General features: G+C 53.0%; 1 protein-coding gene across 1 annotated transcript in view; it reads left to right on the top strand.

The window, feature by feature from the left end:
* Nucleotides 1-2,112: 2,112 nt before the first annotated feature.
* Nucleotides 2,113-14,620, top strand: part of LOC127566888 (low-density lipoprotein receptor-related protein 1-like) — a 177,398-nt gene continuing 164,890 nt past the window's right edge. Inside the window, 3 exon segments of the mRNA XM_052009403.1 lie at nucleotides 2,113-2,425; nucleotides 3,669-3,791; nucleotides 12,077-12,214. Of these exon segments, the coding sequence (XP_051865363.1) occupies nucleotides 2,239-2,425; nucleotides 3,669-3,791; nucleotides 12,077-12,214 (448 nt within the window). The 5' untranslated portion in view covers nucleotides 2,113-2,238.

The raw sequence follows: 14,620 nt of genomic DNA, 5'->3' as shown, positions 1-14,620 counted from the left end.
TGTTCTCTCCGGAGTGGCCGAGGATCAAGGGAGAGGTCTATAAGATCACGAGAGGCACAGATAGAGTAGACAGCCGGTATCTTTCTCCCCCCCAGGGTGACCTGATGGTGGTGTTATAGAACAGGGTCTGGCAGGAGGTACAGAAGCCTGAAGTCCCCACACCACCAGGTTCAGGAAGAGTGGCTTCCCTTCAACCATTCGGTTCTTGAACCGACCAGCACAACCCTAATCATTGCCTCAGTACAGCAACACTGGGACCACTTTGCACTACAACAGACTTGTTTTTTTGTTGTTCTAATAGTGTTCTTTCTTGTAAAAATTGTGTTTAATTTACGCTTTTCCTGTGAATGTTGTGTCTCTGTGCCTGTGATGCTGAAGTTTTTCATTGCAGCTGTGCACACATGGACGTGTGCAGACGGCAGTAAACTTGACATCGACTTCCTCGGACAGGACGGTCAGTTTGCCCTGACTCCCTCCCTCCCTGATTTGAAGGAGATTTCCTCGGACATTGTGGTCAGACGCACCCCCCCCCCCCCCCCGCGGGATCGCGGGACCGTAACTGAACGCGCATTGTTCTCGCAAATCGGTTTTCCAGCACACTTCGTCACAATGGCAGCTTGTGTGCTGTTGGTAAATTAGGTCAGAGGACTTACTGAGCTGGATCCTCGCTGGCTGTGTCCAGAATATTGATCGCCTTGCTTTTTGTTCCCTCTGTGGGGAGATTTCTGCAGATTAGCGACAAATCTCCCTTTTAAGTAACGTGAAGCAGATTGTGCTGTTCTGTCTCCATGGTCCTCAGGGGAGGGGGGGTGTTGCTGAGGAGGACACTTCGTGGCCCCCAGGCCTGTGTTACCTCCCGGTGCGATCATGGGCTGCTCTGTCCCGGGCCTCTTCCCAGGTTCTCAGATCTCTCAAACATGAATTCCTCTGTCCTCACCCCTTGCTGTCTTGGTGAAGCAGCCGGCATAATCAAAGACCCCACCCACCCGGATCATTCTCTCTTCTCTCCTCTCCCATCAGGTAGAAGATACAGGAGCCTGAGGGCACGTCCCACCAGGCTCAAGGACAGCTTCTACCCCACGGTGATAAGACGATTGAACGGTTCCCTTCTACGATGAGATGGACTCTGACCTCACGATCTACCTTGTTTGACCCTGCACCTTATTGCACTGCAGAATGATGCGGAATAAAACAGAATGCAGAACTCTAGTCGGACCACACTTGGAGTATTGTGTTCAGTTCTGGTCGCCTCATTATAGGAAGGATGTGGGAGCTTTAGAGAGGGCGCAGAGGAGATTTACCAGGATGCTGCCTGGATTGGAGAGCATGTCTTATGAGGATAGGTTGAGCGAGCTGGGGCGTTTCTCTTTGGAGAGGAGGAGGATGAGACGTGACGACAGAGGTGTACAAGAGGCACAGATCGAGTGGACAGTCAGAGACTTTTCCCCAGGGCAACAGTAGCCAACACGAGGGGGCATAATTTTAAGGTGATTGGAGAAAGGTATAAGGGGGATGTCAGGGGTAAGTTTTTTACACAGAGTGGTGGTGGGTGTGTGGAACGCACTGCCGGTAGAGGTGGTGGGGGCAGATATATCAGGGACATTTAAGAGATGCATGGTTGATCGAGAAATGGAGGGAGCTATGTGGGAGGGAAGGGTTAGATAGATCTCAGAGCAGGATAAAATGTCGGCACAACATCGTGGGCCGAAGGGCCTGTACTGTGCTGTAGTGTTCTATGTTTTGTCAGTGCATTAAGGTAATATAGAAGGAAAAGCAATAACAGGCTGCAGAGTAAAGTGTCCCAGCTACAGAGAAAGTGCACTGCAGGCAGACAATAAGGTGCAAGGGCCAGGTAGATTGTGATGGCAAGAGTCTGTCTTATCGTACTAGGGAACCGTTCAATAGTCTTATAACAGTGGGGTAGAAGCTGTCTTGGAGCCTGGTGGTACGTGCTTTCAGGCTTTTGTATCTTCTGCCCGATGGGAGAGGGGAGAAGAGAGAATGTCCTGGGGCGGGTGGTGTCTTTGATTATGCCGGCTGCTTTGGGGCTGGGTCCACTGCTCTCTGCAGCTTCCTGCCCACTTGAATTCCTGTCCCAGACCGTGATGGAGCCAGTCAGGAGACTTCCAATGGGACATCTGTGGAAGTTTGTCAGAGTGTTTGGTGACAAGCCAAACTTCTTTCACCTAAGAAAGTAAAGATGCTGGCGCGGCTTCCTCGTGATCGCTTCTTAAGGGAATGCAATTTCCTCAGCCCAGTACATCACGGGCACATCCCTCCCCACCGTCGGGAGTATCTACAGGAGGGGCTGCCTCAAGAAGGCAACGTCCGTCGTCAGAGATCCCGCCACCCTCCGGGCCGTGCCGTCTCCTCGCAGCTCCCGTCGGGCAGGAGGTACAGAAGCCTGAAGTCCCCACACCACCAGGTTCGGGAACAGCGACTTCCCTTCAACTATTCGGTTCTTGAACCGACCGGCACAACCCTGATCACTGCCTCAGTACAGCAGCACTGGGACCGCTCTGCACTGCAGTGGACTTTGTCCTTGCTTTAGTTGTGTTCCTTCTTGTATAATCTGTGTTTTTCTTGTGAACGTTGTGTTTCTGACGCTCTGTGCCTGTGATGCTGCCGCAGGGAAATTTTTCATTGCACCTGTGCACACACGGACTTTGTGTGTGTGTGTGTGTGTGAGAGAGAGAGAGAGAGAGAGAATAAACTCCACTTGGATTTTGACCAGACCACAATGCAGCAGGTCAGGATACTTACCATAGAACACTACAGCACGGAAAACAGGCCATTCGGCCCTTCTAGTCTGTGCCAAAACTTTGTTCCGTTAGTCCTATTGACCTGCACCCAGTCCATAACCCTCCAGACCTCTCCCGTCCGTATCCATCCAATTTATTCTTCAAACTTAAGAGTGAGCCCGCATTTACCACGTCAGATGGCAGCTTGTTCCACACTCCCACCACTCTCTGAGTGAAGAAGTTTCCCCTAAACCTTCCCCCTTTCACCCTAAAACCATGTCCTCTCGTACTTATCTCTCCTAATCTAGGTGGAAAGAGCCTGCTCGCATTAACTCTGTCTATACCCCTCATCATTTTGTAAACCTCTATCAAATCTCCCCTCACTATTCTACGCTCCAAGGAATAAAGTCCTAACCTGTTCAATCTTTCCCTGTAACTCAACTCCTGAAGACCCGGCAACATTCTAGTAAATCTCTTCTGCACTCTTTCAATCTTACTGATATCCTTCCTGGAGTTCGGTGACCAGAATTGCACACAATACTCCAAATTTGGCCTCACCAATGTCTTATACAACCTCACCATAACATCCCAACTCCTGTACTCAATACTTTGATTTATGAATGCCAGGATGCCAAAAGCCTTCGTTACAACCCTGTCTACCTGTGACGCCACTTTCAGGGAATTATGTATCTGAACTCCCAGATCCCTCTGTTCCTCCGCACTCCTCAGTGCCCTACCATTTACTGTGTATGTCCTACCTTGATTTGTCCTTCCAAAACGCAACAAGGGAACATCCGAAGTGTGTACCTCCACACTTCCCTGCGCGGTTGTGCCTGGGTCAGCGCTATACAGCGGGCCCGTGACACGAGGTCGGACTTCCCCTGCAGCTTCCTGACCACGCCTGTGTGTTACCCTTCTCCCCAGCAGCGCAGAAAACCTGCAGCCCCAAGCAGTTCGTCTGCAAGGACGGCATAACGTGTATATCGAAAGGCTGGAGGTGTGACGGAGAGAAGGACTGTCCCGACGGTTCCGACGAAACAGCGGACGTCTGTAAGTACCAGCCGGTCCTCGCACTCTGGTGGGTGGATGCATGGGTTTGGGGTCTGGGTTCAAAGTGCGTTCGAAGTAGCCAGCCCACAACTGCAAAGGGAGTCTTGGCTCCACTTTGAAACCATCTGCGCAGTTGGAGGCTTGATTTTTTTTGCGGTTATGACATGTGCCGAGATAAACGCTTTGCCATCCGTGCAGATCATTCCACACACAAGTACATCGAGGTGGTAAGGTAGTAAAACAGAATGCGGAACTCTGGTTAGACCACACTTAGAGTATTGTGTCCAGTTCTGGTTGCCTCATTACAGGATGTGGAAGCATTGGAAAGGGTGCAGAGGAGATTTACCAGGATGCTGCCTGGTTTAGAGAGTATGGATTATGAGGAGAGACTAAAGGAGCTAGGGCTTTACTCTTTGGAGAGTAGGAGGATGAGAGGAGACATGATAGAGGTGTACAAAATATTAAGAGGAATAGATAGAGTGGACAGCCAGCGCCTCTTTCCCAGGGCACCGATGCTCAATACAAGAGGGCATGGCTTTAAAGTAATGGGTGGGAAGCTCAAGGGAGATATCAGAGGAAGGTTTTTCACCCAGAGAGTGGCTGGTGCATGGGATGCGCTGCCTGGGGTGGTGGTGGAGGCAGGTACATTGGTCAAATTCAAGAGTTTGCTAGATAAGCACATGGAGGAATTTAAAATAGAAGGATATGTGGGAGGAAGGGGTCTATGTTCTATGGAGAAAGTGCAGTGCAGGCAGACCATAAGGTGCAAGGGCCACGACCAGGTAGGCTGGGGAGACGGAGAGTGTGTCCTTCGGCATATGAGAGGTCCCAAGGGTCCTGCCATTTACTGATCTGGGGGCAGAGACTGCAGATACTGGAATCCTGAGCGACACACATTCTGCTGGAGGAACTTGAGAGGGTCAGCAGTCTGGACCTTTTCCCCCAGGGTCAAAATGTCCAACGCCAGAGGGCGTGCATTTTAGGTGAGAGGGGGGAAAGTTCAAAGGAGATGTGCGGGGCAGGTTTGTTTACACAGAGAGCAGTGGGGGCCTGGAATGTGCTGCCGGGGGTGGGGGTGGAGGCAGATACGAGGGAGGGGTTTTGGAGGCTCTTGGATGTGCAGGGAACGGAGGGAGATGGGCATTGTGCAGGCAGAAGGGACTTAGTTTAATTCAGAATCGTGTCCGGCGCGGATATTTAATCATAATCAGAACTGGAACCAGGTTTATCATCACTGACGTTTGTCGGGAAATGTGTTGTTTTCTGGCAGCAGTACAGTGCGAGGCAGAAAAATTACTACAAGTTGCGAAAATAAATAGTGCAAAAGATGAATAACGAGGTAGTGTTGATGGATTCAGACATCTGTCGGCGGAGGGGAAGAAGCTGTTCCTGAATTGTTGAGTATGGGTCTTCAGGCTCCTGTACCTCCTCCCCCATGGCAGTAACGAGAAGAGGGTATGTCCCGGGTGGTGAGGGTCCTCAGTGACAGATGCTGCCTTCTTGAGGCATCGATGTCCTCGATGACAGGGAGGGTTGTGCCCGTGATGGAGCTGGCTGAGTCTACAACCCTCCGCGGCCTCTTGCGACCCTGCGCGCTGGAGCCTCCATACCAGGTGGCGAGGCAACCGATCAGAACGCTCTCCGCCGTACATCTGTAGAAATTTGCAAGGGTCTTTGGTGACGGACATTGATTAGTGCAAATGGGTTGCTGACGGTCGGCCCGGACTCGGTGGGCCGAAGGGCCTGTTTCCGTGCCGCAGAATCCGAGCCCTCAGTGGATCGGTCAGCGCCTGGCCCTTGTTCCGTCGACACTCCCAGCGGGAAGCAAATTAACCCAGGAGGTAATCTCCAGGATTGTCAAATATCTCCAGCATGTTGCCTCACAATGGATGCGTCAGTCGTTCCTGGCGGATTTAGAAGTTAAACTCGTGTTTTGAAAACAGCAGGTAGTTACAAGTGAATAACTGGAATCTGAGAAGTTTTTTTTTATATATATATGTTACGGAGTCTTGTAGTTATGTGGAGGCCCCTGCGAACTGTGGGGAAGTAATTATTTGGTGGGTTGTATCGTGTTCCATGAAGTGAAACTCAAGCCGGTCGAGCTAGTCCCTCGGGCGCGAGGCAGTATGTGCTCTGGAATCGCAGGAAGGGGTCTTGCCAGTCTGAGAGTGCCACGGGAGGGGTAGCAAGGAGGGAGCGCTGTGGGGGTGGGGGTAACCCAGACCTGCCTGCAAGGTTCTTGGTGCCCTGGGGCTTGTGTCAGAACCAGGTTCACTGTCACCGACCAGCCCAGATGATGTGAAATCTGTGGTTTTGTGGCAAAGACATCAACTTACTTCAGCTAACAAAATAACGAGGTGGTGTTCACGGGTTCAGGGATCTGATGGCGAGGGGAAGAAGCTGTTCCTGAATCGTTGAGTGTGGGTCTTCAGGCTCCTGTACCTCCTCCCCGATGGTAGTAACGAGAAGACGGTATGTCCCGGGTGGTGAGGGTCCTTAGTGACGGATGCTGCCTTCTTGAGGCACCGATGTCCTCGATGGTTGGGGAGGGTTGTGCCCACGATGGAGCTGGCTGAGTCTACAACCCTGTGCGGCCTCTTGCGACCCTGTGCGTTGGAGCCTCCGTACCAGGCGGTGATGCAACCAGTCAGAACGCTCCCCGCCGTACATCTGTAGAAATTTGCAAGAGTCTTTGGTGATGGACCGAATCTCCTCAAACTTCTAACGAAGTAGAGCTGCTGGCATGCCTTCTTCGTGATTGCATCAATGTGTTGGGCCCGGGATAGATCCTCTGAGATGTTCACGCCCAGGAACTTGAAGCTGCTCACCCTTCCCACCGCTGAGCCCTCAGTGAGGACTGGTGTGTGTTCTCCCGACTTCCCCTCCCTGAAGTCCACAGTCAGTCCCTCGGTCTCGCTGACGTTGAGCGTGAGGTCGTCGTTGTGACACTGCTGGACTGGCTGATCTGCCTCACTCCTGTATGCCTCCTTGTCGCCATCTGAGATTCTGCCAATGACGGTGGTGTCATCGGTTAATTTATGGATAGTGTTAGCGCTGTGGCAAGCCACAAGGTCACGGGTGTAGAGAGAGTAGAGCTGTGGGCCAAGCACGCATCCTTGAGGAGTGCCTGTGTTGATGGCTTGCGAGGAAGAGATGTTGCTACCGATCCGCACTGACTGTGGTCTCCCGATGAGGGCAAATATCTATCACTCTGTTAGCCTGGGAGCCTTGTCACACCGTGTGAGCTGGCTTTGTGCTGGCTGTATTTTGGGGATGGGTGTCACTGTCTGTTGACTGCTTTGGAGTGTGTTTTTGAAAGGGCAAGTCTGTCTTTTCATGTTTGGTCTTGTTGGTAAGGTAAGGCAGAGGGCTGAAGAAGAGGGGATGTGATAACAGACCCCTCAAGGTTGCAGTTGTACAGGACGTCGGTGAGGCCACACTTGGAGTATAGTGTTCAGTTCTGGTCGCTCTGTTGTAGGAAAGGTGCCGTCGAGCTGGGAAAGAGCGCAGAGGGAGATTTACGAGGATGTTGCCAGGACTCGAGGGACTGAGTTACGGAGAGAGGTCGGGCAGTTTGGGACTTCATTCCTTGGAACGTGAGGGGTGACTTTACAAAGGTGTATAAACCCACGAGGGGCATCGATAGGGTGAATGCGCACAGTCTTTCCCCCCCAGGGTTGGGGAATCAACTAAGAGGGCACAGGTTTAAGGTGAGAAGGGGAAAGAGATTTAATAGGGGACCCGAGGGGCAACTTCTTCACCCAGAGGGTGGTCCGTACGTGGAACGAGCTGCCAGAGGGAGTGGGTGAGGCAGGTACATTATCAACACTCGGACAGGTCCGTGGATGGGAAAGGTTCAGAGGGATATGGACCAAACGCGGGCAAATGGGACCAGCTTGGATGGGAATCTTGGTCAGCATAGAAAGGTTGGGCCAAAGGGTCTGTTCCCCTGAGTCCGACCCCCAGGCGGAGCTGATCACTTGCATGAAGATATCTGTGCAATCTGCCCGGGACCGCAAGAAACAGCAGAGGGTTGTGGACACAGCCCAGCGCGTCATGGAAACCAGCCTCCCCTCCTTGGACTCTGTCTTTACCTCTCGTTGTCTTGGTGAAGCAGCCGGCATAATCAAAGACCCCACCCACCCGGGCATTCTCTCTCCTCTCCTCTTCCATTGGGCAGAAGATACAGGAGCCTGAGGGCACGTCCCACCAGGCTCAAGGACAGCTTCTACCCCACGGTGATGACTATTGAATGGTTCCCTTATACGACGTGATGGACTCTGACCTCATGATCTACCTTGTTGTGACCTTGCACCTTATTGCACTGCACTTTCTCTGTAGCTGGGACACTTTACTCTGTACTGTTATTGTTTTTACCTGTACTACATCAATGCATCCTGTACTGCCTCAATGTAACTGCACTGTGTAATGAATTGACCTGTACGATCAGTGTGCAAGACAAGTTTTTCACTGGCCCTCAGTACAAGTGACAATAATAAACCAATACCAATACCAAGTCAGCTGCAAGACATCCTGAATAAGCAGTGATTCTGTACAGTTACACAGTGACCCTCACCGTGAATAAACAGTGACTCTACACAGTTACCCAGAGCGGTTGACACACTGCGGTATAAACAGTACCCCCCATCTCTCTCTCTCTCTCTCTCACACACACACACACACACACACACACACACACACACACACAATGCAGATCTCTTTCTCACACACTGCAGATCTCTCTCACACACAATGCAGATCTCTCTCTCACACAATGCAGATCTCTCACACACAGTGCAGATCTCAAACACACAATGCAGATCTCTCTCTCACACAATGCAGATCTCTCTCTCACACAATGCAGATCTCTCTCACACAGAATGCAGATCTCTCACACACAATGCAGATCTCTCTCTCACACAACGCAGATCTCTCACACACACAATGCAGATCTCTCACACACGATGCAGCTCTATCACACACGATGCAGATCTCTCTCTCACACGATGCAGATCTCTCACACACACGATGCAGATCACACACACGATGCAGATCTCTCTCACACACGATGCAGATCTCACACACACGATGCAGATCTCACACACACGATGCAGATCTCACACACACGATGCAGATCTCTCTCACACACGATGCAGATCTCTCTCACACACGATGCAGATCTCACACACACGATGCAGATCTCTCACACACACGATGCAGATCTCACACACACAAAATGCAGATCTCTCACACACACGATGCAGATCACACACACGATGCAGATCTCTCTCACACACACGATGCAGATCTCACACACGATGCAGATCTCTCTCACACACGATGCAGATCTCTCTCACACACACGATGCAGATCTCACACACGATGCAGATCTCTCTCACACACGATGCAGATCTCTCTCACACACGATGCAGATCTCACACACACACAATGCAGATCTCTCACACACGATGCAGATCACACACACACACACACACACACACAATGCAGATTCTCTCTCTCTCTCATACACACACTGTGCCAGTCTCTCTCTCTTTCTTCCTCATATACACATACACACACACGTACACACCAGTCTCCATGACAGTGTCCATCCCACTGTTCCCAGACTCTTGAACAGACCTCTCATACACTGAAAGATGACCTCCCAATCTACCGCGTCGTCGCCCGTGCACCTTATCGTCTGCCTCCACTGTACTCTTTCTGTAACTGAAACACAGTATTCTGCAGTCTGTGTTCCCTGTTACTGCCTTGATGTTCTGTGTGTTCGGAACGATCTGTCTGGATGGCCTGCCTGACAAAAGTGTGTCACTGTATCTGGGTACTTGAGACCATAATGGACACTTCTGTGAAGTCACGTTTGTACGTGCACACTGCTTAAAACATTTCTGTTTGCGATATCTCAACACTGGCCTAGTCGTCACTTCCAGTGGCTTGGTGGGGAGAGCCACTGCCTCACAGCCCCACAGAATCGGGTTTGATCCCGACCTCCAGTGGTGTGTGTGTGTGTGTGTGTGTGTGTGTGTGTGTGTGTGTGTGTGTGTGTGTGTGTGTGTGTGTGGTTTGCTCGTTCTCCCTGTGACCACGCGGGTTTCCCCCAGGTGCTCCGTTTCCCTCCCACATCGCAATGACATGCGGGGGTTGGTGGGTGAATTGCTTTTCCCCTCCCTGGGTCAGACCCACACCAGGAGCACCGTGCACGGTTCCCGTCTCCCTATCCCTGGGTCAGACCCACACCGGGAGCACCGTGCACAGTTCCCGTCTCCTTATCCTGGGTCAGACCCACACCGGGAGCACCGTGCACAGTTCCCGTCTCCCTATCCCTGGGTCAGACCCACACCGGGAGCACCGTGCACAGTTCCCGTCTCCTTATCCTGGGTCAGACCCACACCGGGAGCACCGTGCACAGTTCCCGTCTCCCTATCCCTGGGTCAGAGCCAGACCGGGATTTGGTGGGCCCAAGGGTCTGTTTCAAGTGATGCCTCTCTCAGATTCTGTGACACTCTTTATTCAATAACTTTTCATTGTTCCGGTAGCGGATGTTTCAGGAGCTCTGATTGTCCCTTGCCACCTTCCCTGCAGATTTGGCTCCCTTCTCCAGGAAATTCGAGCTCTCGCTATGTTTATTTATAAGTAGTTAATTCATTGAAAGAAAACCACCTCTTGACGGAGACCAATTGAAAGCAGAAGAGAGGGTATATGTTGAGGTCTGGTATCCCAGCTGGGCACTCAAAAAGTCACGAGCAGCTTCCGAGAGGAAACGTCAACTGCCAGCAATTTGTGGTTCAGTGCTGGAAGGAAACTTAGAAGTGTGACTCACTGGGGCTGCACTCCTGTCAATCTGTGTCTGACCCTGGGAGTGTGTGACGGGACGGTGTGGAGGGAGCCTCACCCTGTGTCTGACCCCGGGAGTGTGTGGTGGGACATTGCGGAGGGAGCCTCACCCTGTGTCTGACCCCGGGAGTTGGGGACGGGACGGTGCGGGGGGAGCCTCACCCTGTGTCTGACCCCAGGAGTGTGTGACAGGACGGTGCGGAGGGAGCCTCACCCTGTGTCTGACCCCGGGAGTGTGTGAGGGGACGGTGCGGAGGGAGCTTCACTCTGTGTCGGACCCTGGGAGTGTGTGAGGGGACGGTGCGGAGGGAGCCTCACCCTGTGTCTGACCCCGGGAGTGTGTGGTGGGATGGTGCAGAGGGAGCTTCGTTCTGTGTCTGACTTTGGGAACGTGTGACGGGATGGTGAACGGTACAGAGATGATCTTTGAACCATCAAAACGAAACATAGATTTTATTAATCGCTCTGCATCAAGTGCAGCATTACCCCCTGAGACTCCTCGCCCCTTGCAGAGGTGGGGGTGAGCTGTCTCCTCGAAACTCCGCAATCCGTATAGGGAAGGTGCATATAGAGTCTCATGGCACGGAAACAGGCCCTTTGGCCCAATCAGTCCATGCCAACCACGATTCCCATCCAAGCCCGTCCCATTTGCCCGCGTTTGGCCCATATCCCTCTGAACCTTGCCCGTCCACAGACCTGTCCGAGTGTTGATAATGTACCTGCCTCACCCACTCCCTCTGGCAGCTCGTTCCACGTATGGACCACCCTCTGGGTGAAGAAGTTGCCCCTCGGCTCCCCTGTTCCTACATTCCATAGACGTACGGGTTAGGAAGTTGCGGGCATGCTGTGTTGGCGCCGGAAGTGTGGCGACACTTGCGGGCTGCCCCCCAGAACACTCTATGCAAAAGTTGTATTTCAGTGTGCATTTTTACGTACGTGTGACAAATAAAGGTATCGTCTCATTCTTATTTTCTTAAATCTCTTTCCCCTCTCACCTTAAACCTGTGCTCTCTAGTTCTTGATTCCCTAACCCTGGGGGGGAAAGACTGCGCATTCACCCTATCGATGCCCCTCGTGCTTTTATACACTTCTGTAAGGTCATCCCTACACTCCAAGGAATAAAGTCCCAACCTGCCCGACCTCTCTCCGTAACTCAGTCCCTCGAGTCCTGGCAACGTCCTCGTAAATCTCCCTCTGCGCTCTTTCCCAGCTTAGTGGCATCTTTCCCGCAGCAGGACGACCAGAACCGAACACAGTGCTCCAAGTGCGGCCTCACCGATGTCCTGTACGACTGCGACACATCGACCTGACTCCTGCAGTCAGTGCCCTGGAGTGCGGGGAAAGGAAGAGGTGCATCATAAGCGGGTGAGACTTGGCGGAGGGTGTTATCGTTTAATGTACTACATGCCCATTCTGTTGTATTTCCCTGCCAGGTCCGCATCAATCTGCCTTCAAGTGCGCTGTGAATGAATACCAGTGTCTTGGGATGGAGCTCTGTATCCCGATGAGCAAGCTGTGTGATGGGGTTCGAGACTGCTCGGATGGCTACGATGAAGGACCTCATTGCAGAGGTGCGTACAGCCAGTGACAACACCTGCCCCCCAGCCACTGTGTCTGACCCCGGGAGTGTGTGACGGGACGGTGCGGGGGGAGCTTCACCCCGTGTCCGACCCCGGGAGTGTGTGACGGGACGGTGCGGAGGGAGCTTCACCCTGTGTCCGACCCCGGGAGTGTGTGACGGGACGGTGCGGAGGGAGCCTCACCCTGTGTCTGACCCCGGGAGTGTGTGACGGGATGGTGCGGAGGGAGCCTCACCCTGTGTCTGACCCCGGGAGTGTGTGACGGGACGGTGCGGAGGGAGCCTCACCCTGTGTCTGACCCCAGGAGGGTGCGACGGGATGGTGCAGAGGGAGCCTCACAGTCGCCCCGTGCGGAAGTTCGGTGTTTGGCGATGACGCACCTTTCCCTGGGAATTGGATTGTGAACGCTGGCAGTTACTTCACGGTCCTCATCTCCCCCTCCGAACTGTTCACCATTTCACTTGCCCTGTTGTGTTGTCAAAAGAAAAATTACTTGTGTAATCTGTTAGATGAAGATTTGGATATTAGTGCCGTGGAGTATAGAAACAGGCCATTCGTTCCATCTCGTCCATGCTAACTGCCTATCTCTGCTTGTCCCATTTGCCCGCGTTTGGCCCATATCCCTCTAAACCTTTCCTGTCCATGAACCTGTCCGAGTGGCCTTTAAATGTTGTTAATGTCCCTGCCTCACCCACTCCCTCTGGCAGCTCGTTCCACGTACGGACCACCCTCTGGGTGAAGAAGTTGCCCCTCGGTTAAATCTCTCCGCTCTCATGTTAAACCTGTGCCCTCTAGTTTTAGACTCCTCTACCCTGGGGGGAGAAAGACCGTGACCATCTCTGCCCCTCGTGGTTTTATAAACTTCTACAAGGTCATCCCTCAGCCTCCTTCGCTCCAGGGAAGACAGTCTCGGCTTGTCCAGTCTCTCCTTGTAACTGCAGCCCTCCAATCCTGGTAACATCCTCGTGAATCTTTCCCGCACCCTCTCCAACTCAGTGACGTCCTTTCTCTAGCCGGGTGGCCAGAACTGCACACAGTGCTCCTTGTGCGGTCTCACCGACGCCCTGTACAGCTGTAACAGGATGTCCCAACTCCCGTCCCCAGTGCCCTGACAGATGAAGGCCAGCGTGCAGAACGCCTTCTTCACCGCCCTGTCTACCTGTATCTCCGCCTTCAGGGAAAGTTGAGGTTGCAGTCACCCTTTCTTCCGGGAATGCGTGGCAGCAGGCTGAGGGAAAAGTTCGAGGATGTTCTCGAAGCCTTCTTGGGCAGATCTGCCCTCCCCACTGGGAACGCAGAAGAGTACAGCCCAGGAACAGGCCCTTCAGCCCACAATGTTGTGCCAAACTAACTCAACGCCTCACTAAACCAATCCCTTCTGCCGGTACAGTGCCCACTTCCCTCCATTCCCTGCACATCCATGTACCTGTCCAAGAGCCTCTGAAACCCCTCTATCGTATCTGCCTCCACCCCCACCCCTGGCAGCACCTTCCAGGTACCCACCGCCCTCTGTGTGAAAAAACTTGCCCCACACATCTCCTCTGAACTTTCCCCCTCAGTCTCCTATACTCCAAGGAATAAAGTCCCAACCTGCCCGACCTCTCTCCATAACTCAGTCCCTCCAGTCACGGCAACGTCCTCGTAAATCTCCCTCTGCGCTCTTTCCAGCTTAATGGCGTCTTTCCCACAGCAGGTCGACCAGAACCGACCACAGTGCTCCACCGCTCTCTGTGTAAGAAAACTTGCCCCGCGCATCTCCTGTGAACTTTCCCCCCTCTCACCTTAAACGCACGCCCTCAGGTATTAGACATTCCCACCCTGGGGGGAGAAAGATCCCGGCTGTCTACTCTATCTGTGCTTCTCGTCATCTTATAAACCTCTCCCTTCAGCCTCCGCCGCTCCGGAGAGAACAACCCAAGTCTGTCCGACCTCTCCTTATAGCTCATGCCCTCTAATCCAGGCAGCGTTCTGGTGAACCTCTCCCGCACCCTCTCCAAAGCGCCCCCCACACCCTTCCTGTAACGGGGGGGTGACCAGAACTGGACGCAATGCTCCAGACACGGCCCGACCAGAGTTTTATACAGCTGCAACGTGACCTCCCAACTCTTGTACTCAGTGCCCCGACTGATGAAGGCGAGCGTGCCGTACGCCTTCTTCACCGCACTGTTGACCTGTGCGGCCACTTTCAGGGGAGCTGTGGACTTGGACCCCGAGATCCCCTCTGTACACCGACACTGTGAAGGGTCCTGCCGTTAACGGTGTCCCGTCCCCTTTACATCTGACCTCCCAAAGTGCAACAGCTCAGAGTGGAGGATGTTTTGACATCTCTGACAGGAGGAACCCCAAGTGACCTCAGCACAGAAACAGGCCCTTTGGCCCAGCTTGTTCGTGCCCCCC

This window comes from Pristis pectinata, chromosome X (genome assembly GCF_009764475.1).
Source record: "Pristis pectinata isolate sPriPec2 chromosome X, sPriPec2.1.pri, whole genome shotgun sequence".
Lineage (NCBI taxonomy): Eukaryota > Metazoa > Chordata > Chondrichthyes > Rhinopristiformes > Pristidae > Pristis > Pristis pectinata.
Note: the sequence above shows the minus strand (reverse complement) of the source record. Positions and strands in the feature narration are given on the sequence as shown.